Below are 26,570 nucleotides of genomic sequence, written 5' to 3'. Positions count from 1 at the left end.
GCTATGTTATGAACTAATGTAATGTCTAGTAGAATTCTGAAATGATGATGAATGACTATATGGGAAAAACGAATACATTTCCTGTCTAGCAGTGGCTCTCTATCATATAAAATTCAGTATAGAGTCTGCTAATATTTAGTTTGATGTATAATGGACAAAAATCCTTAAATAACATTATGAATTTACTTAAGGTGACATGACTGTCATATTTTGTCCCCTAAATCATTCATGTGTTTAACAGTTATTGTTCCTGATGGTGCACTTGTGTCTTTTCATGTGAAGGGGTTCTTGTGTCAGGATGTCTGAGGTGTGTTACACCTATTTCCAAGAATATGTCTGCTCCGATTTATAGATGTTGGTTGGTGTTGTTTTTTTCATGCTGTTTCACTTAATTTTCTGCTTGACATGACTTGCTTTTAGCCCAAGAGGAGTGCACAGGTTAAAAATATCCATCTTCACTGGAGGGTGGCATATGTGAATGTGGTACTGTTCCTGTGCGTGCACACGCTTGTACTACCAATAACGCCCTTAAGAGAAACTTATCCAATAAGACTCATCTCCATTGATGATACTACTGGATATATATAGTCAGATAATCTTTTATGAAGCGCTTCAGATATCACGTAGGAAGGATGAGGGAGAGACCGAGGCAGAATTAATGCAGTATAGGACTGGCAAGGGCTTGCATGAGCTACAGAAGTAAACGCAGAGGTCCCGGGTGCTCGAGGTCTCCTCTGCTGCTGAATCAGCGATCAGTTCTGAACGCAGAGCTGAAGGATGTTTTCAGCTCTGCTACGTGAGAGTGAGGTCATTGAGGTCCCTGAAGAGCTTGCTGGTGTTAATCCTCTTTTGGGAGTTATGATGCATTTGTGCAGTTAGACTACTACTCTGTTGTGTGTGAGCATTACTAAATAGCAAACACACTCCACATACTGTACAGAGTTGTTTGCTCTTTTCTTCACGAATGAGGGAGTCTGTGGATTTGACATTAAAAACCATGTGAAAAAAAGATCTAATTTATGTAATCTTTCCTCTAATAATTCTAAGGTCAAATTGTAGAATTATTTAAATATAGTAAATTGAGTTCACATTACACTAATGACTCCCACTATCTAGACACACATCTGGATTGTGTGTGTGTGTCCAACATAAAAAGCACAGTTCTCTCATAATGTGCACTAATGTACAGATATACTGTTCTTTCAGTGGGCTTTGGCTGGTGTGATGCCTGAAATGGATTCACAATTGCTTTCAGTGCAACCACAGTAAATCAATCAAGCTACTTCATTCTTTTCCCATGTCGGTTCATGTTACAGCATCAGGCTCTCTGACCATCTGTGTATATTGATTTAGAACTGGGTTTGGGATCGGTTTACACAGTGGACTAGACTGAAAAGAAAACCCTTTGTAGCCCAATACCCCTTTGTTTTATCACCTGGTACACAAAAGATATGTATGCTGCTACAGAATCCATGATAACAGTAAGTATTGTACTCTGCACGTCTCTCCATAATCTTGACCGCATTCAGTATTATTTTGCACCTCAGTATAATTTAATAAGAACTATGTGTCTACACTATAATGACTTAACGACATTCAGTGCCTGCCTATTATTTGTGTATTCACGATGTTGCTGGGCAGCCATACCTGCATTGACTGGACATATGAACAGTTTACCAAGGCACGCGTTTGCATGTGTGTCTGTGTGTACTTTGAGAGGTTAATAGGTGCCACCATGTGGCCAGAGGACTGATATCTTGGCCTTCAGTTCATTTCTGTTGATTTTCAGCCAGGTTGGCGGGGCTCCACATAAAACCATGAATCAGCACAGCTGATCGCCACTGTGCATCTGCCAGCTTCTCTCTCTCTCTCTCTCTCTCTCTCTCTCTCTCTCTCTCTCTCTCTCTCTCTCTCTCTCTCTCTCTCTCTCTCTCTCTCTCTCTCTCTCTCTCTCTCTCTCTCTCTCTCTCTGACACACATGATAGAGAAAATCAGAGTGGAGGGAGAGAGATAGATACCATAGGCAGGTAGATAGAGATAATCTCACTTGGTCACTTGGGGGATGATTAACTTTAAACTCCTTCTAATTCCTTAAGCCTACTCACCCAGGAAACATGCTTTCTTTTTGTCCTATAGTATTCTTCTTACAGGGTAATGCTATTTTGGAACTCATGTTACTTGTTGATCAGAGTTTGTTAGGAAGAATTTTGATCTCTCCTCAGTCTTACAAACCATGCCGTGTATAGTAGTATGTGCATTTGCAGCTGTGCACACGTGTATGCGCATGTGCAGATGCGTGTTGTGTGCAGTGCGCTGTGAACAGATTTAGATATGAGCTTGTCTGTGAAGGCAAACTAATGAGTCGCTGCATCCTAAGCAAATGTAGCTATTTATATACTGTACCTCCTCCTGCTCTTCAAGCTCTTCCCCATTCTGCCCTCTCGTCTCATTTCATCACAGATATATACACACACTAACACAAGCACAGCAGCAGCACTGCATCATCACTTGCAAATAGTATGAAGGCTTTTTGACAAATTCCAGGAAATATATTTTCAAAACTGGAGACACTAATGGTGAATTGATTTTGGGTGTCACTAGCAGTTAAGTCTTTAGGTTAACATCAATTCAAACATTTTTATTCATAATTATTATGAGAACAAATAGATTGGAGCTCACACTGTTAATGTTGTTGAAATGGATGCATGTGAAATAATGCATTTCCACAAACTGGATTTGAACTCCAAAAAGTCAAGTAAGATGTGGTCGTTCCTTTTAAGTGAAACGTACTGAGTCCAATCTAATTTCAAATGTTCTTCCTTTGGAAACATTCAATTAAATTTAAAGTCACAGAAACTTTAAATCAAATCCTGATTCAATTCCAGCTCCGGCGTTTGCACCTGATCCAGCAGCTCTTTGCGAGCTCACTCTTGCTGGAGGGTGGTCTACTTCATCTATAATTTAGCTCATTAGAGACACTAATTGATTGTGGGCACTGTTTTTTTTACAGCAATACTTCATCTAATTACCTTCACACCAAAAAAGAAACATCACTCATATTATAGAGATTGATGCTGTATTAAGAGACCCTGTGGTGTGGCTGCTGCTGTCTCAATCAGTCATGATGCAGGTTAGTCCTGCTCAGCTGGCTGATAGCAGAGATGTTAGATAGGCAACACAAAATGGAGGAGGCAGCAGACACAAGCTCAGCTGGTCCATTAGGAGCATGTCTGTTCCCTGACAATCACAATTGAGATGACAGAGCATTAAAAGACCCAGAGGAGCCTGTGAGCGTTGATGCATACCAGTGTGTGTGTGTGTGTGTGTGTGTGTGTGTGGTGACCTAGGGAATAGGCCTATGGGGGGTCTTGTAGGGGGAAGGGTAGGCAGGATTAGTAATAGTGTGCAGCACAGTTATTGGTCACTGGACACAAACAATGGGAGGGCTAAAGAGGATTTGGTCTCTGTGCGTACCCCCTCCTCCTCTCCTGCTGTCCTGTAGTGCCAGTGGGAAGTGTATGTTATAGAAGGCCAGGCTGCACCCTTTGGGACGGCCCTGTACATCTGGAAGATTGGCCTGCCTTTTTGTCTAGCATTCCCCCTCCCCCACTCCATACAAAGCAGGGTGGGACTTGAACTACATATGGAAGAGACAAACACAGCCACATTAGTCACCAATTTGACAACGCCTCCTCCAGACAGGATGCAAATCAGTGTAATTGGAGAAAAAACTTGATTACGATGTGAGAGCCCCTATAACTGGTACATCTCACGTAGGAGAGGTGTAGCGTGATTGCATAATCCTGTGGTGTATTTCAGTCAGTAGTGAGATTTAATCAACTGGTTAGAAGTTTCTGTATATACCGGATCGGTCCTCTCGCTGCCACTCCAGTTACAGTGGCTGACATCACAATAAAGTTTTTTTTCTCCAATTAAACTGAGAGTTGTCATTTTTGTAATTTTATAATTTTAGTAATGTAAGTAAGTGTGCATGCCAGTTAGTTATTATTAGTTACATGTTGACACAACAGTCTTGGTATCTTCCTTAATTATCATACAGTCAGGTTAAAAAGGACAGAAGTTAACGTATCTGCAGTAAAGCATACCATATAGGTCTACTTTCCTGGTATGTGTAATATAGAGATGAGTGACAAATGAAAGGAAAAACCAACATGAAATGTCTTAGTATAGAGTCAGGCCACCACAAGCCTCCAGAACAGCTTCAGTGCTCCTTGCTGAGGCCATTTTATACTTCTGCGCCGAAGGGTATGCGGCTACGCGGTAGCCTGATGCACCCCTCCCCAAAAATGTTACTAAGAATGCAAGAACTGGGATTGGCCAGCTTGGTAGCATCGCATTTCCTCCTATGCAATTCCAACTTATCCTTCTTGTGCATCAGCAGGGTCAAGGGTTGTAGATACCATCTCCTCTGGCGCCTTCTCTGTTTTAGTAATTGCACTAAAAGTAACTGCTGTTTAAAACTGATTACTGACTCCAACTCAACATGATCGGCTCAGATTCCGTCACCAATGATTGTTTGTAGTAGCTTACACCAACGAAGAAGAAGAAACTCAACCCAGTGGAACACAGAAACCCCACCGCCAATGCACAAGTTTAAATGCTCATGGCACCATGTAGACTTGATGCAGAAGTATAAATTAGCCTGAAGTCTGTGAAAATCTGTTGGATAGATGAATACCATTGCACTACAAGATACTGCCTCATTTCTACATAAAACCTTTTTTCAGGTCATTTTATTGAGATATCTCTGTTTTGCAAGACAGACTGAGTGTAGCAGATAGAAAGTAAAACAAACAGCCAAACATAAAAGAACCTATAGCATCAGAGACAGTCACATACATCATCACTAAATGGATTTATTTTGAAGATAAATGTTTATATTCTATAATTTGATTTTATGGAGTTGTTCGGGGAGAGCTTAAGTTTTAAAATAAACCATTAACAGTATATATTGTTGAATTGATTTTTATATTTAGGATCATTTCAATTCAATCAAAGAAATCTATTTAGAAACGGTTGCATAAAATAACCAGACAGACATTTCTGATTTTGGCAAATCCATCAATTGTGTCTTCAACACATCTATGCAAAAATTTAAATCTAATCTAACCTAATCCACCAAGAAACCTTAACGATTGATAGATTGATGATTTTATATCATCTCACAGTTTTCTCACACACGCGGAATTGCTTAGTCCTGGTGCCTTAGATGACCCTTATAGGATGGGCTTGGTGTGAGATTAAGAGCCAGGCATGCTTTGCGAGGATGATCCAGGCGGTGCTAATATGCAGCTCCAGAGCAGAATGCGTCCTTTGTGTGATTTAATGAGTGCGAGAGGCAGTGTTGTGAACACACCCTCAGAACTCCATGTAGACACAGACACACTCTTCAACAAGGAAGGCTATTGTGTGATGAAGTGATGTTTGTGTGTTTGAGTATGTGTGTTAAGAGTTAGAATATAATCTGTGAGTGGCTTCATGTTTTATGGAGTCTCATTTATGCCACTCCAACTAGACAGCTATCAATAACTTATAGCAGCAATGTAAATTACCTATTGTAAAACGTTCTCGTGGTAAATTACTCTTGATTAGAGCATCAGTTAAAATGATAAATATTACATGAGCATAATGAAGCATTCATACTGATGACCTTATTTGCATGCTACTAGATGATATTTACGTTTATATCATCACCATGTTTTGAAAAATGACCCCCCCCCCCCCAGAAATGAGAACTTTTCAGGATTTAACACGCATTGTTTGTTTTTGAGCAATGATCATTTTCAGTGTTGTTTCATCTGAAAATTATTTTCACGATTAATCCAATAATTGTTTGACTTGATGTCAGAAAATTAATGTCAATATTATATTATTAATATAAAAATTAAATGACCTAATCTAGTTTATCATAGTCCTTGAACACGATCATCAGCGGTTTACAGATTAACAACAGTACACACTGTTTATTGTATCAGTATAGTACAGTCCATGTTTTACATCTGCTTGCCGTTCACAGTTAAGTTTAACATTTCCCACACACACGCTAATAGCCCACTGCTACTAATCTTGTTTGTTGTGTTCCAAGTATAGCCATGCTGTGCACCGTCACACTGTACAGCACCGTGACCTTTCTCCATCTCCTTCCCAGTGGCTACCATGACAACAGAGGCAAGTGCAGTGAGCGAGGCGGACACCGAGGGCCAGCAGAAGGCCAGCGGCGCCGGACCCGAATCAGAGAACAAGCAGAAGCCAGTGGCGGCAGCATCTGAGCCGGAGGGGGAGCAGTCGGGCAATAAGGCCCAGGAGCAGGCCTCTGAGCCTGGGTCTGCTGATGTAGCTACCTCACCCGAGGAGGAGCAGCTGAAGCCTCGCACCCGGACCTCTGCGGGCAAAGGCCTGTCTCGCCTCTTCTCCTCTTTCCTCAAACGGCGTTCACAGTGCTCTGAGGGAGAGGGGTTTGAGGCAGAGAAAGCTGGGGAAGAAAAGGCAGACAAAGAGGAAAAAGCTGACAAGGCAGAAGAAGAGAAGGAGGAAGAGGTGAAAAGTGAAGAGAAGAAGGCTAAAGCAGAGGAGGAAAAATCTGAGGTAAAAGAAGTGAAAAAGAAAGAAGAAGAAAAAGTAGAACAAAAGGAGGAGAAAAAGGAAGAGGAAGAAAAAGTTGAGAAGAAGGGCAGTAAAAAGAAAAAGAAAGAAGCCAAGAAGAAAGTAGAGAAAAAGCATGAGGAAAAAGTGAAACAGGACGAGGAGAAAAAGGAAGAGGAAAAGGTGAAAAAGAAAGAGCCACAAAAGGAGGAGGAGAAACCACAGCAGACTGTAGAAAAGGGGGAGGAAAAAGTGGAGACAAAAAAAGAAGAAAAGAAAGAGGCTCCTGAAGTTAAAGACAAAGGTGCAGAAGCCGGAAAGAAAGAGAGTAAAGAGGAGGAAAACGTTGACAAGAGGGTTGCAAAGAAAAAAGAAAAGGAAGAAAAGATAAAGAAAAAGGAAGAGGAAAAAGCAAAGAGGAAAGCAGAGGAAGAAGAAAGGGTAAAGAAGAGAGAAGAAGAGAAAGCAAAGAAGAAAGAGGAAGAAAAGGCACGAGAGGCCGAAAAAGCAAAGAAGAGAGAAGAGGAAAAGGCCAAAAAGAAGGAAGAGGAGAAGACAAAAAAGAAAGAAGACGAGAAACCTAAAGAGGAGACTAAAACGAAAGAAGAGAAGGGGAAAGAAGATGTAAAAAAGAAGGAGGAGGAAAAAACAGGAGAAGAGGAAAAGGGGAAGAAAAAAGAGAAGGGCAAGAACAAAGGAAAGAAGGAGGAGAAGGAGGAAAAGGAGGCAAAAGGGCCAAGTGAGGAGCAGGTGAAAGCACCGATTGCTGCTCCAGAGCCTGAGCTTAAAACGGAGCCAGACACTGAACAGGCCCCTGATCAGCACTCGATAAGCAGCGGAGAGACGCAGGTGAGTGTGACTCTGGCAAGTATTACACTAGGAGTATTGGTCCTGCATTTTGGGAAATCTGCTTATTTGCTTTCATGACGAGAGTTAATGAGAAGAATGATACCGCTCTCATATCATGCAGCCAATTATCTTAGCTTAGCATAAAGACTGGAAACAGGGAGAAACAGCTAGAGTGACTTAGTCCAAACAAAATCCACCTACCAGCATCTTTAGAGCTCACTGATTAACACATTTTATCTTGTCTGTTTGAGTCTGTACAAATCAAGTATAAGAACAAGAAGTTGTGGTTTTATGGGGAGTTATGTGCTAGGCTATTTCTTGGTCAGGTGCAGGTCAGGAGTCCCCGCTGGTTGCCACTGTGATAACAACATTCCTGGAAATAGTTGCTTCAGGACAAGAAATAGTTGCACATTCACAGTAAACTTTGTCGTTTGTACATTTTGGTTTTTGTACAGATTAAATAAAAGAGATATAACGTGTTAATTTGTGATCTTCAGAGGTGCTGGGAGCAAGATTGTGTTTTCTTTGGACAGAGCCAGGCCGGCTGTTTCTGCCTGCTTCCAGTTTTTATGCTGAGCCAAGCTAGCCAACTGCTGGCCATAGCTTCCTATTTAACGTACAGATATGAGAGTCGCATCGATCTTCTCATCTAATTGTCGGCAAGAAGGAGCGCATTTCCCCAAAATGTCAAACTACTCCTTCAATCCTGAGTGCGTGAGAAGGTTAAAAAAAAGACAGAAATCTCAAACATCATTGCAGATAAAGGTCAAAAACAGAGCTCTCCTGTGTACAAATTCATGCTGCAGATTGGACTGCAGTAGAGGAAAGAACACATTTTTTTCTTTGTAATGAATTTTTTATGATGTGGATAGCTTGCTCAGCAAAAATAACTGCTGGTTTGAGCTGAAAGCTGGGTCTGAAACAAAAATGATCCGTGCTGATCTGAGATAGCATCAACAGCAGTATATTTGCTGTTTACTAAAATCTGTCGTCATATTAATTACAGCGCTGTCATAATTTAAAAAGTACATTTCATTCTTTTCATCCGTATTTGACATACTTTGCAAATGTCTTGTCTTGACTCTACAAGCCACCTCAAGAGGAAGAAGCTGTGATAACGAAGGAGCCTGACGTAGAGGAAGAAGTGAAGAAAGAGGAGAAAGAGAAGAAAGAGGAAGAAGCAGCAAAGCAGGAGAAAGAAGCCGAAGGAGAGGGAAAGGCAAAGGAGGAGACGAAGAAAGAGAAGCCAGGGAAAGAAAAGACAGAGAAGAAGACAGAAGAGGTTAAAGGCTCCAAACGTCAGAAAACCATGCAATGCAAAGTCACCTTACTGGACGACACTCTGTTTGAGTGTGAGCTTGATGTAAGAAACCTTCCAAATTCCAGTGTTTAATAGCTACCACCTCTGTTGAAGTTTAATATGGTCATAAATGTATATCACTCTCTCTGTCTGTCTGTGTGTGTCTCTCTTTCTCATGCAGAAACATGCCAAAGCCCAAGAACTTTTAACAAAGGTGTGTGACCATGTTAACCTGCTGGAGAAGGATTATTTTGGCCTGGCTCACTGGGAAACACCAACCAACAAGGTGGGCTGGTTTTTCTGCTCCTGTGGTTTTAGATTCTCTTCAGAAGCATAACTAGATATTTGACATGGCGCTGACAAGAAATTGGATGGTGGTAATTTTGTTCCCTCATTTTCCACAGACGTGGTTGGAAGCCACCAAAGAGATCCGGAAACAGGTGTCGGGTGCTGTGTATGAGTTTACATTCAACGTGAAGTTCTACCCTCCTGATCCAGCACAGCTTACTGAAGACCTCACCAGGTGAATGTCTTAAGGAATGGTTTGACATTTTGGGAAATCTGCTTATTCACAGAGATATAAAACATGTTATTTAGTGAGTTTTAGAGGTGCTGGTAGGTCGATTTTCTAAGCTTTGGACAGAGTAACTAACTGCACCACCCCCCCCCCCGCTTCCAGTGTTTATGCTAACCTAAGCTAATCTAAAAGCTTGTTGGATTCAGCTTCATATTTAGAGGGACACAAGCACAGTCTCAGCCATCTCATCTAACTCCCAAGAAAGTGTATTTCCAAAAATGTCGTCACTACAGTAAATCCTATATCCTTTTTTACTTCTTCATAAGTGATCTTATTGTTTCCTTTCACGTCGTCTTCAGGTACTTTCTGTGTGTCCAGCTGAGGAAGGACATTATGCGTGGTATTCTTCCCTGCTCCTTTGTCACACTGTCCCTGCTGGGCTCCTACGCAGCCCAGTCGGAGCTTGGAGAGTACGACCCAGAGCTCCATGGAACAGACTATGTTAAGGATCTGAGCCTGGTTCCCGGACAGAGCAAAGAGCTGGAGGAAAAGGTGATGGAGCTGCACCGCACATACAGGTAATCAAAGGGGAACATTTTCATCTAGTATATTTTGAGTAAGCCTAATTCCGCAGACACAAACTGTGAATGACCTCAAACTATTCAAACTTTGAATAGAAGATTTCAAAATAATCAACTATAAATAAAACATATGTACGAAAAGACCCTTCTTATCTGTGTTTTTCCAGGTCAATGAGTCCAGCCCAAGCAGACATGTTGTTTCTGGAAAATGCCAAGAAACTTGCCATGTATGGAGTAGACCTTCACCAAGCCAAGGTAGGGTTTTGTTTTAACTGTGTTACCTGTTTAGATTAATGTTGGGTGGGTTAACTGATGGTGCAGGTTTCTTATGGAAATTTTAAAAAGCCAAATTCCACAGTTCAAGTGTGTGCCATGTTCCTTTCATTTTTGAAATGCGCGACATTGTTTTGCAGCGGCGTGCTTGTATTACATCAGTAGCATCCAGATTTTAATTACAAAATTGATGTCATCCCCCTTCTGAAAAAGAGAGATTAATAACATTTCAAACTCTATGACCTCAAAACCTGTCCTCATAGTGTGAGAAAGTCTGCCTCCCAGTGACCGTTTATTGTAAGTGCAGGTTCTCGGGTGACAGTGCATTGATGATAATATCATAACTGTTCATCATCCTGTTCTTGTGCATGCAGGATCTTGACGGTGTCGACATCACGCTGGGGGTTTGCTCTAGTGGTCTGATGGTTTACAAGGACAAGCTAAGGATCAACCGTTTCCCTTGGCCCAAAGTGCTCAAGATCTCTTACAAACGGAGCAGCTTCTTCATCAAAATCAGGCCATCAGAGGTCTGAATTAAAATTTTCCGTTCAGTTTTTCATATATTTGAACTACATTGTTTTTGTACCTCATCCCAGCCCAATATGTTACCCACCAACTTTTTCTACTAAATTCTGTCCCACCTGTCTGATGCCTTGGCCTTTTTCTATACCTATAGATCAACAGTTTTACTCACTTCACTGGAGTCATTCCTTGGACTTCTTTAATGTTCTTAAATTAAATTTGCTACATTAGTGTTAGACTTATAATGTTATTGATGGATTATAATCCCATTGTTGCATTTCATGGGATTTGTTACTGTTGTTGGTGAGTAAAACCAATGGAGATGCTATACTTCTTTTGGCTATACTCATTGACTTAACTTTACTTAACAACTGGATTATTAAATTCGAGTTCAAGCAAAATGATACAGACTGCAATTCACATTTTGATTCTTAAAAATTCATATTCAATTCAATTCAAATTCAACACATCTTTGTAGGGGAATAAGCTTTTTGATAATTTAACAATTTGTCATTTTGATTTACAGTATGTTCATTCAACCCAGCTCTGCGATGTATGTCATGTTTCATGCTGCTGTGTGGAATAATGTCAACATAAGGTCATTATAATTCAACTTTGACTTTCTTCTTCACCTACAGCAAGAGCAGTATGAAAGCACAATTGGCTTTAAACTGCCCAACTACAAAGCCTCGAAGAAGCTGTGGAAAGTTTGTGTTGAACACCATACGTTCTTCAGGTAAGACCGGGTATTATTCTGAAAGACACTTTCCTGCTTGGCAACAGAGGTTATTCTCGGGTTCGGCCTGTCCCCTAGATAATTGGCTAACTGGTCTCTGCAGCTTAAGCCTTATATTGGCTCCCTGGCAGTTTCACCACAGAGGAAAAGCTACATGCCCATGGCCCTGACTTTAGAATTAAACCTCAAAGGTTTTGTCTACTTAATGAGATAAAGGTCAAAGTTGTTGCAAACCTTGCTGTGTAACAATTAGACTGTTTTAGGAAAAAGTCTTTTGATGTGATATGATATAGTTTACATTTAAACTCCTGGTATGTGGGTCTGTCACTTTGAAATTGTCAATTGTATTAAATTGTGGGTGGATAAAAATAAAATGAATGTTTTTTTCCCTCAGGGTTCCAACAGTAGAGCCTCCCTCATCACGTCGCTTCCTTGTCTTGGGCTCTAAGTTCAGATACAGCGGGCGTACTCAGGCCCAGACCCGCCAGGCCAGCTCCATGATTGACCGCCCAGCCCCACGCTTCACACGCTCTGCGAGCAAGAGGCTGTCACGTAACCTAGATGGAGGTATGTGTGTGAACCCAAGTTGGAATCACTGTATCACGCTTGGATCTTGTAACAAAAGCGACCATTTCGCTAAGCTACGCTTTGACTTGTTACGTTCTTGCAGCTGGAGATGAAACTCTCCAGCTCCTGCAACAACTCTCAGCATCATCCAGGCCTGAGTTTGATGATTGGTCGCTGAGGCTTGCATCTGACAAACCCCAGCTTTCTCCTGAATTCCCAGGTACCACTGTGTGGAGCTGCACCAGCGCTTTTTGGCATATTTGCAGGATTTTAAAAAAATTTTTATTCTCGCTTGCAAACAGCCTTATCACATCATTTAACATTACTCAACTCATCTGTTTTGGCTCATTGAAAAGATTGTGTCAGCACACATGGTTAACTTGTCAGAACATTGACTTACTTTTACATGGGTAATTTCACCCACCTTGCACTTTCCCTGGCATGATCCCAGGGTATCTTTGGCCTTCGTGGAAAAATAAGTTTCCTTATGCGCTTAACTACTCAGACATTTCAAGTCTTAAGGCTGAAATTCTTTATTTGTTTGGCATTTACCGAAGTTGCTGCTTGATGTGTGTGGCACAGTGGCTTTCATTTGCTTGTACTTTTTATGTTGACCAACTTAACAGACTGACTCACTCATCACCGCTCCAGTGGCTGTCATTAAAACAGGATGAAGCTGGAACTTTAAAAACTAAAAATGTAATTGCCAGTTTTGCCCTTTTTTTTTTAAATCAGTTTTTGTCCTGAAGGATGGGGGGCATCTTTCATTCAGCTTTGCACTAACCTTAGTGGACTGGATATTCTGGCACAAATGCTTGGCATCTGGCTTTGTTCAAAGACACGCTTGAAGCACTGTGAAGCATTCATAGTGGCCGTCATCTGTCCAGCAGAACCATTACATAACTGCCATCACCTCGTAATCTCTTTGCAGCCAGAGGGGAGTCTGAGCAGCCTTTCATTCAGTCCTGGGAGGAGGGGCAGTCTGTTCACACAGTCACAGTAACCTGGCAGGACACTGAGACTGGGCAGACTTGCTCTGAAACCATCACCCAGACAGCAAGTCAGCCGTGGCAGGAGCTGGCATCTGACGAAAGTAGAAAGGAAGACGAGTGGTCTGCCCTGCTCTATCGTCATCCTCCTTTTCCCTTTGTCCCACCTTTTGATTCTGTGAAACAGCCAGGTATTTGCATTTCTAAAGCCTGCCACTGGTTATTCTGCAGTTTGTATAAGAACATCTGAACCCAGAATCTCTTTATCGTTCACTTTGGCTTGGATTTTAAAGAACATGCATCTAAATTGCATTATTCTCAAAGGCTTCTTAAAGCCAAGCACAACGGTACTATTCTGTTCCTCGTTTTCAAGCATTTGCAGTTTGAGATTTGCTCATCTGGTATGAAATTATTCAGCATTGTTTCTCTGATGTTGTCAGCTAAGATCAGCCTGGCAAAAATGAGCTCTATGGACAGGCTATTTCAACCAGCCCAGACACAGCAAGATGACTGGTTCCTTTACTTTGACCGAATCTTCAGCTTATCCTCACTTGAGTGTGCTGATAAAACATGTGAGTTTCTTTTGTGTGGAAAAATGACCTGCAAAATTTTCTTGTAATTTGAACAGAAATACAAAAACCCTGAAACAGCCTGCAGTATGAATCAAACTCTAGTTCCATCCCTGGCTAATTGTTTTACTTCCCCCTTCACTCCCAGTCTCCCCCCTAGCTCTGTTCCAGCTCCAAGAGAAGGATGAGCAGGGCATGCATGTGGTAGAGCAGGAACAAACCAGAACAGAGATTATTAAGAGGCTGCAGGAAAGTGTGATCTTGGTAGACATGCTGACAGAGGCAGATATTTTGGAAAGGAGGCTGAGCAAAGTGAAGGATTTAGAGGAAAGGCTCCAAGAAGTGGATGAGATGGCAGAGAGAATTCAGGGAGTAATAGAAGAGGAATTAGGTAAGGAAGAGGTAGATAAGTTAAGAGAAGAAGAGGGAGATTTGAAGCATGAACAACAAGTTGAAGGTATGACTGAAAGAGTGGTGAAGAAATCTGTGAGGAGAATAGAGGCAAACGAGGATGAAGTGGATGAACTGGAAGAGCAGATAAAGCGGGTGTTTCTAAAAGGCTTGTTGCTTGAAGAGGAAGTAGCTGAGGTGATGCAGAAGAGTGAAAAAGAGGGGACAGACGAAAGTCAGTTGGATGATGGCCTGAGAGAGAAGCTACGGCAGATGGAAAAGGAATGGCAAGACGAGGTGGAGGAGAAGATGTCGGATGTTGGCGGTACCAGCTCTGTAGTAGCATACCAGAAGGTTGAGCGCAGGACTAAGAAGATAGTGACTATTGTAGAAGAGAGAGTGCCGAGGCAGGAAGAAATGGAAGATGGGCAGGTACAGTCTGGTGGAATATCAGAGGAGACGCTAGAAAAAGGAGGAGCATGGCATGAGACAGAAATACCAGGCTACATAACTCAGAGAAAAGCTACAGAGAGGCTTCAGGCTGAGGATCCATCTCAGGTGGCAGATAAGGATGTCTGGTTCATACTTTTCGACCGACCTCCATACAAAGCTGTTTATAAACCACCAGGTACAGTATGTTATTGTGCAAACAGCTTTACACCTCTACTATTCTCTCTAGTATTATAATCTAATACTAATAATTTTTTGAGTACTATTAACATTAGCAATTGAACAGTCCCAAAGTGAGTCCAAAAATTTTTACCTTTAAATTAAAGGTTCAGTGTGTAAGTTTTAGTAGCATCTAGTAGTAAGGGTTGCGATTTCACTGCTCACCCATCCCTGTCCAAGCGCGTAAAAGGAGCTACGGTGGTGGCTCTTGTGCAAAATAATACGTGTCATCCTCCACTTGTCCAAATTTCATGTCTCTTCTTACTTCTAATGAAGCAGACGACGACTACTACTACTACAACCTTATGACCACATTACTCCTATTTTAGCTTCATTAGACTGGCTCCCAGTATGTTTTAGAATTGAATTTAAAATTCTATTGATCACTTTTAAAGCTCTTCATGGCCTCTCGCCTTGTTATATTTCTGACCTTTTAGTCCCATACGCACCAGCACGTACCTTGAGATCCTCGGGCAGAGGTCTGTTGTCTGTTCCAGAGTCTCGACTGAAAACTAAAGGGGACAGAGCATTTGCTGTCAGGGCCCCGAGGCTCTGGAACAGCCTGCCCGAGGAAATCAGGTCGGCTGAGTCAGTGAACTCTTTTAAGTCCCTTCTTAAAACATACTTTTATAGGAGAGCTTTTCCCGATCTTATTTGACTTTATTTTATCCCTTTTATTTTATTGTATTTTACTAATTTTATATTAATTTTTGTATTGTTTTTTGTATTATTCTTTACACTTGTTAAAGCACTTTGTAACTTGTTTTTGAAAAGTGCTCTGCAAATAAGGATTATTATTATTATTATTATTATTATTATTATTATTATTATTACAACCTCTTCTTCTTCCTTCTTCATACGTTTTCGACGTAGTGACGAAAAGGTGGTCTATGGTAATAAAGAAATAACGGCTCATTATGTAAGGTCTTTATACACCACTGAAAACATAATTGTATGTATATTATATTGCATTTCTGTCACTAGATCCTCCTAAATATTACATACTGGACCTTTGAATGGGAAGCTGAAATAAGTGCAAAAGTTTTCCTTTCTCTTATAAATATAATTATATATTTATAAAAAGGCAGTCTGCACTGGGTTTAGTTCTGGGTTATATTCAGGTGGACGCAGTGGAAGGAAAGTAATGATAGCATAGCAGACATAAAAAATGTGCTTGGCGTAGATGTTCTAATGGTGCAAAAGGGGTAAGAATATTGATAGCACAACCTCAGAAATAGCCATAGCTTTTGTTTTCTGGTGTATCCATGATTTTTTTTGTAATAATCATATAAAAAAATATCATCCATTGAGTTGAAACGGACTGACCTACACAGAGCATTCCTCTCAAACCTCATTTACAGACAATGAGTTCATGTACCTGCGGGCTTGTTTGCCCCCACAATCAAAGATTATGTGTCTTTACTGTCATCTTTAGTTACCACTGTGGAACGTGCTCAGGTGGATGAAGGCGAGTATTTCACCTCAACAACTGAGATTACAACAGTTGAGGAGAAAACAGAGATTATAGTAGAAGAAGGAGAAATAAGAGAAGAGGAAGCATGGCGTGTACCAGAGATCCCACCACCATCACAGACCATCACAGACAGGGCTGATGACTGGTTTGTGTTGCTGGATGTTATTCCCAGACAAACGCCTTATGTACCACCAGGTACTGTTTTTCAACAAAAAACAACAACTTTGGTTCTTTTGTACTTTCTTGCTAATATAAAAGTGTGTGTTACTGATTGTGTTTTAAGACTTTCTCCTGACTTTACTCACATCAGTTACGTTGAAGGGAAGAGACCCAATGGATGCAGCAAGTTTGGTCTCAGTGGTTGGAACTGCAGCCGATGAGGCAATTAGAGAAGTAGTAGCTGAAGAGAGAAAGTTAATAGAAGAGGCACCAAGACACCTAGAAGAAATCCCACAGCAGCCGGTGACAGACAGAGATGATGACTGGTTTGTGTTGCTGGATGTTGTTCCCAGAGGAACATCATATGTACCACCAGGTATTGCTTTTTTTAAAACAACGTTGGCTCTCTTGTGCTCACTATTGTGCTTTCTTGCTTATATAAAGTAAGTGTGTGTTACTGCTTGTGTGAAAAGACTTTCTCCTGACTTTACTCACATCAGTTATGTTGAAGGGAAGAGACCCAATGGATGCGGAAAGTTTTGTCTCTGTGGTTGGAACTGCAACCGATAAGACAATAAGAGTAGTAGTAGCTGAAGAGAGGAAGATAACAGAAGAGGCACCAAGACACCTAGAAGAAGTCCCACAGCAGCCAGCGTCAGACAGAGTTGACGACTGGTTTGTGTTGCTGGATGTTGTTCCCAGAGAAACAACATATGTACCACCAGGTACTGTTAAACTTATTCCTGTACTGCTGCACAGCTTTATCAAAGCAAGCAATTATCCTGAGCTTTGCAGACGCTCTTATCCCTAAATCTCCTGTACTGTCCATAGTGTCTGAGAATTTTTATCTCTTTTCTCTTAGTTGTTGCAGAGCATGTGGAAGTGTCTCAAGAAGAACGTGTCTCTCTAGTTGAAGTAACAACCATTGAGTGGAGAGAAAAAAGAGTGGAGGTGGTAGTAGCAGACACTGAAATAACAGAAATCCAGAGTGAAAAGCAAGTTGTAGCAGTTTCACAGGCTATGAGAGAGATAGAAGATGACTGGTTTGTGCTGCTGGATGTTCCTGCTAGAGAACCATCATTTGTGCCAGGTATTGTCAATATTCCCTCCAGTCCCACCAAAAAGACTTACAGGCTTATTATAAGTGTCTTATAATACTCATTCATTGTGTTTGTCACTAGTTACCATGGCAGAGTACGTTCAGGTTTATCCTGAAGAAAGCATTTCTACTATGGCCGAAACAATAACAGTAGAGTCCAGGAAGAAGGTTGGAGTTGAAGAGACTGTGGTGTGGAAAGAGGACAAGGAGCTTCCCAAGCAAATTATCCCAGAGCAGAAAATGTCTCAGCCAGTCAGAGAAAGAGGTGATGACTGTTTTTTTCTGCTAGATGTTGTTCCCAGAGAAAATGTGCGTGTGTCCAGCTACCCACAGCCTTCAAATATCTTGCCAGTTGTTACATTTCTGCAGCTTTTTAACTCACTTGAGGGTCAAACATTTGTTTTTGGTGGATATATGGATGTCACTCAGCTTCTTTGACTCTTTCTCTGTTTGTGCCAGTCATTCCTTTTGAGATTATTCCAGATGTGCAGAAGATGTTTGAGGCTGAGGTGACGCCCACAGAGACTAGAATATGGAAGAAGATGATAATTGGTGCAGAGAGCAGGCAGGATGAGACGCGTCTGTCTGAAATTAGACCTAGCCAAACTGCACCACCGTCTGAGAGAGGAGGCGGCGATGATTGGTTTGTTATGTTCGACGTCATCCGTGAAAAGCCTGTTGTCATACCGCCAGGTACCTTTCATTGCCAAAGGGTCTGCATACACTGTGCTAAAAAAAAAGTTCAATTAAGTGGTGGTTAATAAGCTGGACTGCATGCACACTTGATGCTTTTTCATTTGCTTTAAACCTTAAATGGCTCCAGCAATAAATAAAATACTTTTGCAACAGATTTATTTACACATATTTTTCTATGTTAGCTGCTGTGGTTGAGCGTATTGTGGGTGTGGTGGCAGCCACAGAACCAAAACCAAAATTCATCCTGGAAGACATGAGGCCGCCTATGAAGTTGGTGGAGATTACACCACCACATCCGAGACAGGTGGATGATGACTGGCTTGGGCTGCTAAATGTTGCAGTGAAAGCACCAGGTATTCTGCTGTTTTATGTGTGGCTTTGAGATGGAATCTGACTGAATAACATGGCATCTGTGTGTGTGCCTTTTACAGTTTGTGTGTATTATATATTTAACCCCAGAATATGTTTAAGTGGGCTTGAGTTCTGACTGAGTAGGCTTTGTGTGTATCCTGCATTAGTGACTGCGGACCAGCGTATCCGTGTGCATCCTGAAGTAAGACCAGCTAAAGAGTTTTCAGCCATAGAGCAGAGAGCACAGCAGAGAGTTACTATAGTGGAGGAAATGTGGCAGCAGGAGAAGGTGGTACAGCAGAAACCGCATCCAGCAATGAGAGAGGTGGAAGATGATTGGTATACTCTTTTGGACATGGCCACTAAGAAATCAGGTATAATCAAAATGATTTAGTTCAGCTACACATACAGACATTGAGTTTGTTGCTAGGCTGTCTATTTCACTGTAAATTTAAGTGTCCTAATATTTTGTACTTAATTTCCACAATAATACCTGGCTGTGTATTTGTACTAGTCGCTGTCCCTGAGCGCATCCAGTTGCCAGCAAAGGCGAGAGCTCCTGCTGCTGTGGCCAAAACAAGGATCGCTATTTCCGAGATGAGACCGCAGTTTGAGAAACGGATCCGGGAGGAAAGACGTCCACTCCCAGAAACGCATATCAGTGATGATTGGTTTGTTCTACTAGATGTTGGCCTCAAACAGTCAGGTAGTTGTTTACCTGTTTGGGTTTGTTGGTTTGCAGATGAACAGCTTCGCACATGGTCACGCTCTCTTCGCTCCATGAAACGCTCATTAACATTTGCAGACCGTTTTACATACTTATCACAAGAGAATGTGTCCACAAATGGCACGTCCACCATTATTCAAGGATGTCTGACCGTGCAGATTGAAGAAATGGCGCTCTCTTATCTCTGTTTCACCAGTTCAACCACATTGAGCTTTGTAGCTCCTTGCAGCCTAACATTATCTGCTTTTGCATCGATCATCACATCGCAACAAGAACTAATCCACGCTTCTGCTTTCATTCCACTTTGTGGATATTCGCTTCTGGCCCACTTCAGGCTCTGATGTGTGACTTTTAAAAGAGACTAAACGAGGTACAGTATACCGCTACAGTATGTGCAATTATTCGATCACATATCCGGCGCCAGACTGTAAGTACTTGCATAAATGCGCTATTATGTGTGACTCTCTTTATATGTTAATATCTGTTTCAGTGTGCATAGAAGTTTATCCCTCCATAACACGTGGTGCTAAAACATATTTTCTTTTATTCATGTTTGCATTCTGTCTGTATTTTGTCTAGTGGTGAGTGCACAGAGGGGCACCCGTCCTGTCAGTGCTCCGGTCTTCTCCCAGGCTGCTCTGGCAGAGGCTGGGATCCCCATGGCCCCTTTCGATCAGCCCCAGACCTCCACTCCAATCAAGACCGACCGCAAGGAGGAAAGAAAGCTGGAGGTCACTGTAGAAGCTGTGGAGCCATCAAAAATCGAGGCTGTGACTGAGGTCAAGGTATTTATAATTTCTCTGATCACTATTTTACACGTTTGTGATGTCATTTAAGCTAAGGTCTATGTGCAACAAAAATGTATCATTATATGTAAATCATATTGCCTTACAGGATAGCTGGTTCCAGTGAAAGATAACAAATTATGTGTCCTCAGTGATTGCCTGGATATTTTAATTATAGATGATAAAGATAATAACTATAAAATATAAACAACTTTCAAATTAAATTGTTTCATAGTCTTTAATAATAAAATATATGAATAAAAGTAGTGAGCAGAGATTGTTCTCTCTGTCTGAGTGTGAACTGTGTCTCTCTTGCTGCTGTAGCCAGCAGTGTGGAGGGACCACAGAGAAGTAGACTCTTCACTGATATCCACCATCAATGGGGACATTCAGGTTAGTGTCTGGCCGCTTGCATGTCGCCCCTCACATGTGAGTGTTAAGGCCAACAAGCAGAGGATGCTAATGTGTGTCCCTCTCTCCTCCCTGGGGTAGCACGAGTCTCAGGCGGTGAGCACGGAGGTGGTGCGTATGCGAAAGGTCAGAGTCTTAGCCTCAAATACGTTTCCGTAGCCTTTTCTCCACCTCCATTCTGATGATATCGACCTTCTCATCCAAAAGACTAATTTCACCCTCTTCTCATGTGCTTTCCATACTGCTAGGTCTTAAATGAAATCCACATCAGGTTCGATGCACATACAGTATATTTTAAGAGGTAGATAAGTGCAAGAATAGATGGAATATGTAAACAGTAACTGTTAATAGAATAGTGTAACTTCATTATAATGTGACTATGCTTATATGTTTTTACATATATTAGCTGTTTAAAAGTTTAAAAGGCGTTTATTTGTTCTCATTGCTTGCTGTTGTTGTAAACCCTGGAATGCACACATGCATGATTATAGATTAAATGCACTTTACAAAAAAGTGGCATGATAACTGGTGTTGTATCACATTTCTGTCATGTCTCTTTGTTAGTACATTGCAGTTCGGCCCCTATGGTCTCTAAGCTCAAACTGTTTTGCATGCAGACTCATCACAGCTCTCTTTGTCTGTTGTATTAACACTGTAGTGAATTTCGTAGCATGCATGTCCTTAGGTGTGGCAGGTTAATGCCAGCACACAGGGAAACTCAAACAAACCCACACTCTTTTGTTCTTTTTATTTTTCACAGAAAAGAGCTAAGAAAATTGAGGGTGACTCAATTTATGTCAGACATAGCCTTTTAATGTTGGAGGTTTGTATCCCTTCTGGAGATGTCTGTCTCTATCTTGTATTTTCTTGCTCTTTGGCACAGTGTCTGCTGTTTAACAACACGCTTGCATGTGGTATGGTGTTGAACTTACACCAAGTATTGGATTATGGTCAGGATTCTTACACTTGCATTGGTACTTGCTTGTTAAGGATGCTTCACTCCATAGCATCTTTAAACTGTCCGTAATGGTCAGCCCTGTGATGTGGTGGATGAGCTAAGGCTTAAGATAATCAGGGACAGCCAGAGCTTTTCTAGACTGTTTTTCATTCTTCTAGCCAGGAATCACAAGCTACTCCATTCCCCCCCCCAGATCATCAGTATTCTCCTTATCCTGCTTTTGTTCTTTCTCATTTTCTAACCTGCCAGTAATGCATTGCACTTTCACAGCAGTTATGTAATTGGCAATTTTTGACCATACAGATGAAAATCTAAATAATTAAACGTCTTTGCTCTTATATACGTAAAGGAATTGTATTTGGAGAAACACTTATCATTAAGTTGCTCTTTAGCACCACAGTAAGTCATAATAAACAGTTAACAAACACTTCTGTTCATTGGCTATAACACCATGTGATAAAGATCAACTTGGTGCTAAATGTTGCCAAATCAGTGCTGCTACTGTTGCTTTTGTTCATTTGTGTTAAATGAACAGTTAAACGAAAGTCACCTTTGACAGCTTGTACCATGTCTGTTATTGTCGCCTGTACTGCTCTTTGATTTGCAGCCTGTGTTCACGACGCGATGTCACCGCACGCCTAATGCTATGAAATAGTCCCTCAATGCTGTGCTGTATAATTTATAGCCACTGCCCATCCAAACTCCAAATACTAATCGATTTGATAGATCCTGGCACTACCTCTGAACCTCTCCTTTATAAACTGAAGTCTGGTCTCATGAATCAGCTGGCAGACTTGATTTTCATTTTGTAAATAATAATTTATCAAGAATCCACATAGTATGATCATCTAGATTAATGACCCCGTTTAATTTATGGTCCTTTAGAATCACTAATTAACGCCGCTTCTGCTTGTTTTTTAAAGCTGCAATAAGTCAACACAAATTGTACAGAATCAGCATAAAGCAAAATAATCTAACTTTTTTTTCTTTATTCTCTCCTATTTGTTAATTTCTCCCAACTACAAACATATCCTTCATTTTCCCTTCCCCTCCAACTTTCACCATCTATCTTCACTTGCCTCTGTCAAATTTCCCGGCACCCTCTTCCCGGCGGCCTTCCCGCTGTCCTTCCCTCCGTATAGGAGTTCGATAAGCCCCAGGAGGACTTGCTCAAGCATCATGCCAGTATCAGTGAGTTGAAGAGGAACTTCATGGAATCCGTCCCGCAGCAGAGGCCCAGTGAGTGGGACAAGCGCCTGTCCACACACTCCCCGTTCCGCACCCTGGGGATCAATGGTCAGCCTCTGCCCAGTGCAGATGGGGTAGGTCTCCCACAGAAAACACTCGCCACCAAATGCTTTTTAGTTGATTTACCATTTTAAGTCTGTCAGTTCAGGAATCGGAGCGAATAAAGCATATTTAATTAGAAAACATTTCCTGAATTGACTTGGTTAAAGCTGCATTTATACAAAGGTCATCGCATTTGGTTTCCAAGGCTCTGCAGTTTTGGAGATTAATGCAGTGTGCATGGATTTGTTATGGAACAGAAGAACCTGAAATTCTTGCTGACGCCTTGTGTTTGAGTCATTTTAAAGTTTGTGTAATTTAAAAAATTAACCCTCTGCATTCGATCATATTCTTTTTTTGATTATGATAAATATGTTTAAACGAAACAAATTAATAGAAGATGGGATCAGGCTCTTCCAGTTGTCATTTCTGGTTGTCTTACAATCTTTAGTGTAAATGGATTGTGTGTGCATGTAAAGACCTATGGAATGTTTTATGCAACACATGCATGTGAATGAAGAATGCAGTTGGACTTGTTGAATAGGTTCTTTACTTTTTTTCACTTAAAAGACTGATGTGGGCGAGACATCTTTAGGACATGTTATCAACTCTCTGAGAACTCACTTTGGTTCATCCTGTCTGCAATGGATGCCTCTCAACGGTGACATGTTCGTATCGCATGACTGACGGACCTGACGTTGAAAGTTTACTGCATGACTCAGAGATGACCCTTTCTTGAGTTTGTGCACGTTCTGACACTGAGCAGAATTGACCTTTCCCCCTCTCCTCTGTCCCTCATTCATTGATGAGCTTTCTTTCTGCTTTTAACATTTTTTTATGCGTTGCACTCTTTCTTTTCACACTGCTCTTACCTTCTTTTCTTTTTTTTGGCTGCTGCTTTCTCTAAGCCTTTGTTGTTATTCCATGAAGAGACAGGGCCTCATTCACAGTTGTATCAGCGACCCCGCTGTCCCTGTAGTAAATTTCACAAGATTTCAATACAAAAATAATATAATATAATTGGTCTTAACAGCTATGTTGTAGTTAAAAAGATTACATAGAAGCTATCCAGTGGACTAGAAACACAATCTACTGAGGTTCTTCTCGCATGCCTTTTGGCGAGACATTAACTAAATTGCAGCTTAACTGTTTGGACACAGAGCACGTTTACACTTGGAGATAAATGCTGCCGAGTACATCAAAATGTCAGGATGTATTAGAGTCGCACTGATATCACAGCCAAGAGAAACTGACAGCTTAGAGTCTGTAGTGAGGAGATGAATCGGAACAAATCTACAAAATGTTTGATGTAAGCAGTCAAGAATATGGCACTGGTCAAATGTTGTCTACCTAGTGGAGTGGACGCACGCTCAATTTTACAAGACAGTTTCTCATTCTAGGAGTAAACATTCACATTAACAGCATAAAATGTTGGTTAGCTAGTTTGACACACAGCAGCCTCTAGTGCGAATGGACTAAAATGACAGGGCTAATTTAACAATAAGCTGCAGATGGATGGCCAGATTCCAGCTATAGGTTCTAAGCTACTGATATTGTGAACTGCTATGACAGCATTTTGTTGCTTCAGATTATTTTTAAGCTCACAGTGTTGTTGCCGTCCAGCAGCCTCCAGCTAGATCAAATCACATTTACTGCTCAAAAACACAACACTGTAATGGGTAGTTAACAGTGCCAATTTAACATCCCCAAGCTTGGCTAACTTGACCTTAGCTTACAGAGATAATTCCATCTCAAAAATGCATCAAATGCATCCCGATTTTGAAATAAGATACAACAAGTGTGGATGTTTTTCTGTCTTTCCAAACAAAGTGTATTGTTGGACATGGAAAAATATTAAAATGCATGTTAAAATGGATGCACCAGTTACATTTCCATGCTCTGTACAACAACAGTTTCTGTTCAGTTAAAGGATTTTGCCAGGCTTTTACATCTGAATTTAATATTTTCAATAATCAGTTATTCCGCAACTCTGGTTTTTACAAGCTCAGTTCATTTTCGGTCATTGCCGACATTTCAAAATTCCTCCCTCTCATCTCTCTTCCCTCCTCCTCCCCCTCCCCCTCAGTTTGTCATCCGCCTCCCACGCGGCCCCCTGCTAGACTTCTACTCCAAACGCAGCTGAGGGGCCGTCTCAACCCTGCGGAAATCCCACACAGGTGTGAGTGTGACCCGTGGAGACCGCACCTAGTCCATCTACCCATCAGCCTCTCGCTTTCTCTTATTCTCCTCCTCCTTTTTCCTTCGCCTCCTCTTCAACAACACTGTAGCACTCGTCATCTCTCATCCTCTGCTCCACTTGAGAAGCTGCCCCTTTTTTTTTTTTTCTCTCTCAACCCTCTCTCTCTGGCCTCTGTGGAACAAGACTTTCATTCCTTCTGTTTCCCACTGCAGCACAGTTGACCTGGTTTCTCCAGCCAGAGACAGACCTGTTGTCCAAAGACTGATTAGGACCGGAAATGACAATCAACCCACTACTATTGTGCATTTTTTTGTGATTTCTTTATAAATCAACCAATCAGACAGTAATACTTAACAACTGAATTTTATCCGGAGGTTTTTAGTTGTTGACCATATCACTTTGAGTCTACTTTTATAAACGTTTTGAGGTACATTTATATTGTCGGTTGTCTAGGAATATTATCTTCAGATAAGCTTATCACTGTGATGTGATTTTTGGAGATAGATATATATACTTTTAAGTATCAATATTCTTTGTCACAGTATAGTATTTCCTGTGATGGGAGACCTTGAGGCAGCTTAACTGTAATACTTAATGACCCCTTTGTCGTTCACCAGTATTTGCCAAGACAGTATGTAGTCACTGTAAGACATTCTTTGTTGCATGACTTTTTGACAATCAACTTTGACCAAAGAATAAAAGGCATTCCATATACAGTTCATTGTTTGTTCCTTTCAAGGGCAATGGATTTTGTCATTTAAGTTTAATATTATTCATTATTCATTGTTTTTTTTAGTTAAATTGAAAATTCAAGCATAAGAAGAATCCATTTCATTCTGACGCATACTGAATTATATTCATGGATGAAATGAACAATAGGGAGCTATAGCTATATTCAGTATCCATCTTATTTGATAACCTGCCGTGGCTATGAAGGCATATACGTGGTCTGCAATAATGTTTAGTTAAGCTGTGGCATTAACACGGTGTTGATTTTTTAAAATCTAAAATAAGCAAAAAAATCATCTTCATACAGAGCTGTAGTACCTCATAAAATGGATACTGTACTATACATACTATATACATAGTTGTATATTTTAACATGTATACATTATAATCTGAGTCACTATACATGCCATGTCAGCAGGAAACCTACCCAGGATCACACAGTGACTATGTTGTGTCTTTTTTAGAGTGTGTGCGTTAGTCTCCTTTGCAATGGTTCAGAGACTGCACACGAGGAAACCAGCAGCGATTTGGGCTTTTCAGGCATACCGAGTCCCACTTTGAGCCACAAGAGTGAGCCTGACAGTGTTGAAGCCCACAGTGCTCTGGTTGAGGAAGAGTCAAGTGACCAGGAAGAGGTTGTAGTTTTTGAGACCGCCTTGGTGCCAATCGTAGAGGTGGAGACGGCGCAGCTGTCTCCCTCCCTCGACCCCTGCTGTAAAGCTTTAGATGAGACCCTGGAGGAGGAAGGATCGTATCCCGGAGTGTCGGAGTGCTCTGGGAGGATAGTTGGATCTTCCCCAGCTTCCTATTTCAGAAGCGATGGTCCACAGGTCATACGCTGCTTCCAGGTAGCCTCCTGACCCACTCAGGGTGATGCTGATTCTGTCTCTGCTTGGCCTCTGTGTGATTTCAAGGATGACACACCTTCTCACCCCTTTGCAGTACCATTAGAAATCAAATCTGTATAGGTGGGATATTAAATGCGGTGTGAATTAACACTCATCATAGTCAAATGTAAGTGGTTGCTGCAGAGGTGTCGCACAGTGATGTGCTAAGTTCTCAACTATGGTGATGGGGTCGCTGTAACACTAGCACATTCTTCTCTGCCACAAAACGTGTTTTACACACT

General features: G+C 41.3%; 1 protein-coding gene across 18 annotated transcripts in view; it reads left to right on the top strand.

Annotated features, from left to right (window-relative positions):
* LOC119897772 overlaps positions 1–26,570 on the top strand; it is a 35,251-nt gene that overhangs the window by 5,178 nt on the left and 3,503 nt on the right. For 3 of the 18 annotated variants that reach the window (XM_038711714.1, XM_038711716.1, XM_038711715.1), the window contains exons 2-29: positions 6,170–7,452; positions 8,543–8,815; positions 8,934–9,038; positions 9,157–9,275; positions 9,629–9,847; positions 10,018–10,105; positions 10,498–10,650; positions 11,284–11,381; positions 11,776–11,948; positions 12,052–12,168; positions 12,880–13,128; positions 13,378–13,509; positions 13,655–14,524; positions 16,001–16,234; positions 16,350–16,574; positions 16,699–16,923; positions 17,061–17,288; positions 17,380–17,562; positions 17,757–17,990; positions 18,176–18,346; positions 18,512–18,718; positions 18,859–19,050; positions 19,651–19,856; positions 20,181–20,249; positions 20,349–20,393; positions 21,028–21,090; positions 22,368–22,547; positions 25,906–26,289. In XM_038711714.1, the coding sequence (XP_038567642.1) occupies positions 6,170–7,452; positions 8,543–8,815; positions 8,934–9,038; positions 9,157–9,275; positions 9,629–9,847; positions 10,018–10,105; positions 10,498–10,650; positions 11,284–11,381; positions 11,776–11,948; positions 12,052–12,168; positions 12,880–13,128; positions 13,378–13,509; positions 13,655–14,524; positions 16,001–16,234; positions 16,350–16,574; positions 16,699–16,923; positions 17,061–17,288; positions 17,380–17,562; positions 17,757–17,990; positions 18,176–18,346; positions 18,512–18,718; positions 18,859–19,050; positions 19,651–19,856; positions 20,181–20,249; positions 20,349–20,393; positions 21,028–21,090; positions 22,368–22,547; positions 25,906–26,289 (6,725 nt within the window). Of the gene's footprint in view, positions 1–6,169; positions 7,453–8,542; positions 8,816–8,933; positions 9,039–9,156; positions 9,276–9,628; positions 9,848–10,017; positions 10,106–10,497; positions 10,651–11,283; positions 11,382–11,775; positions 11,949–12,051; positions 12,169–12,879; positions 13,129–13,377; positions 13,510–13,654; positions 14,525–16,000; positions 16,235–16,349; positions 16,575–16,698; positions 16,924–17,060; positions 17,289–17,379; positions 17,563–17,756; positions 17,991–18,175; positions 18,347–18,511; positions 18,719–18,858; positions 19,051–19,650; positions 19,857–20,180; positions 20,250–20,348; positions 20,394–20,515; positions 20,569–21,027; positions 21,091–22,367; positions 22,548–24,598; positions 25,430–25,905; positions 26,290–26,570 lie in introns of those variants that run through there. The other 15 variants (XM_038711722.1, XM_038711720.1, XM_038711709.1 and 12 more) reach the window with 14 other exon arrangements.

The sequence above is a fragment of the Micropterus salmoides genome, unplaced genomic scaffold, assembly GCF_014851395.1.
Source record: "Micropterus salmoides isolate LMB-PRFRI ecotype aquatic unplaced genomic scaffold, ASM1485139v1 Ms_hic_scaffold_11, whole genome shotgun sequence".
NCBI lineage: Eukaryota > Metazoa > Chordata > Actinopteri > Centrarchiformes > Centrarchidae > Micropterus > Micropterus salmoides.
This window is presented reverse-complemented; position numbering and strand designations above follow the sequence as displayed.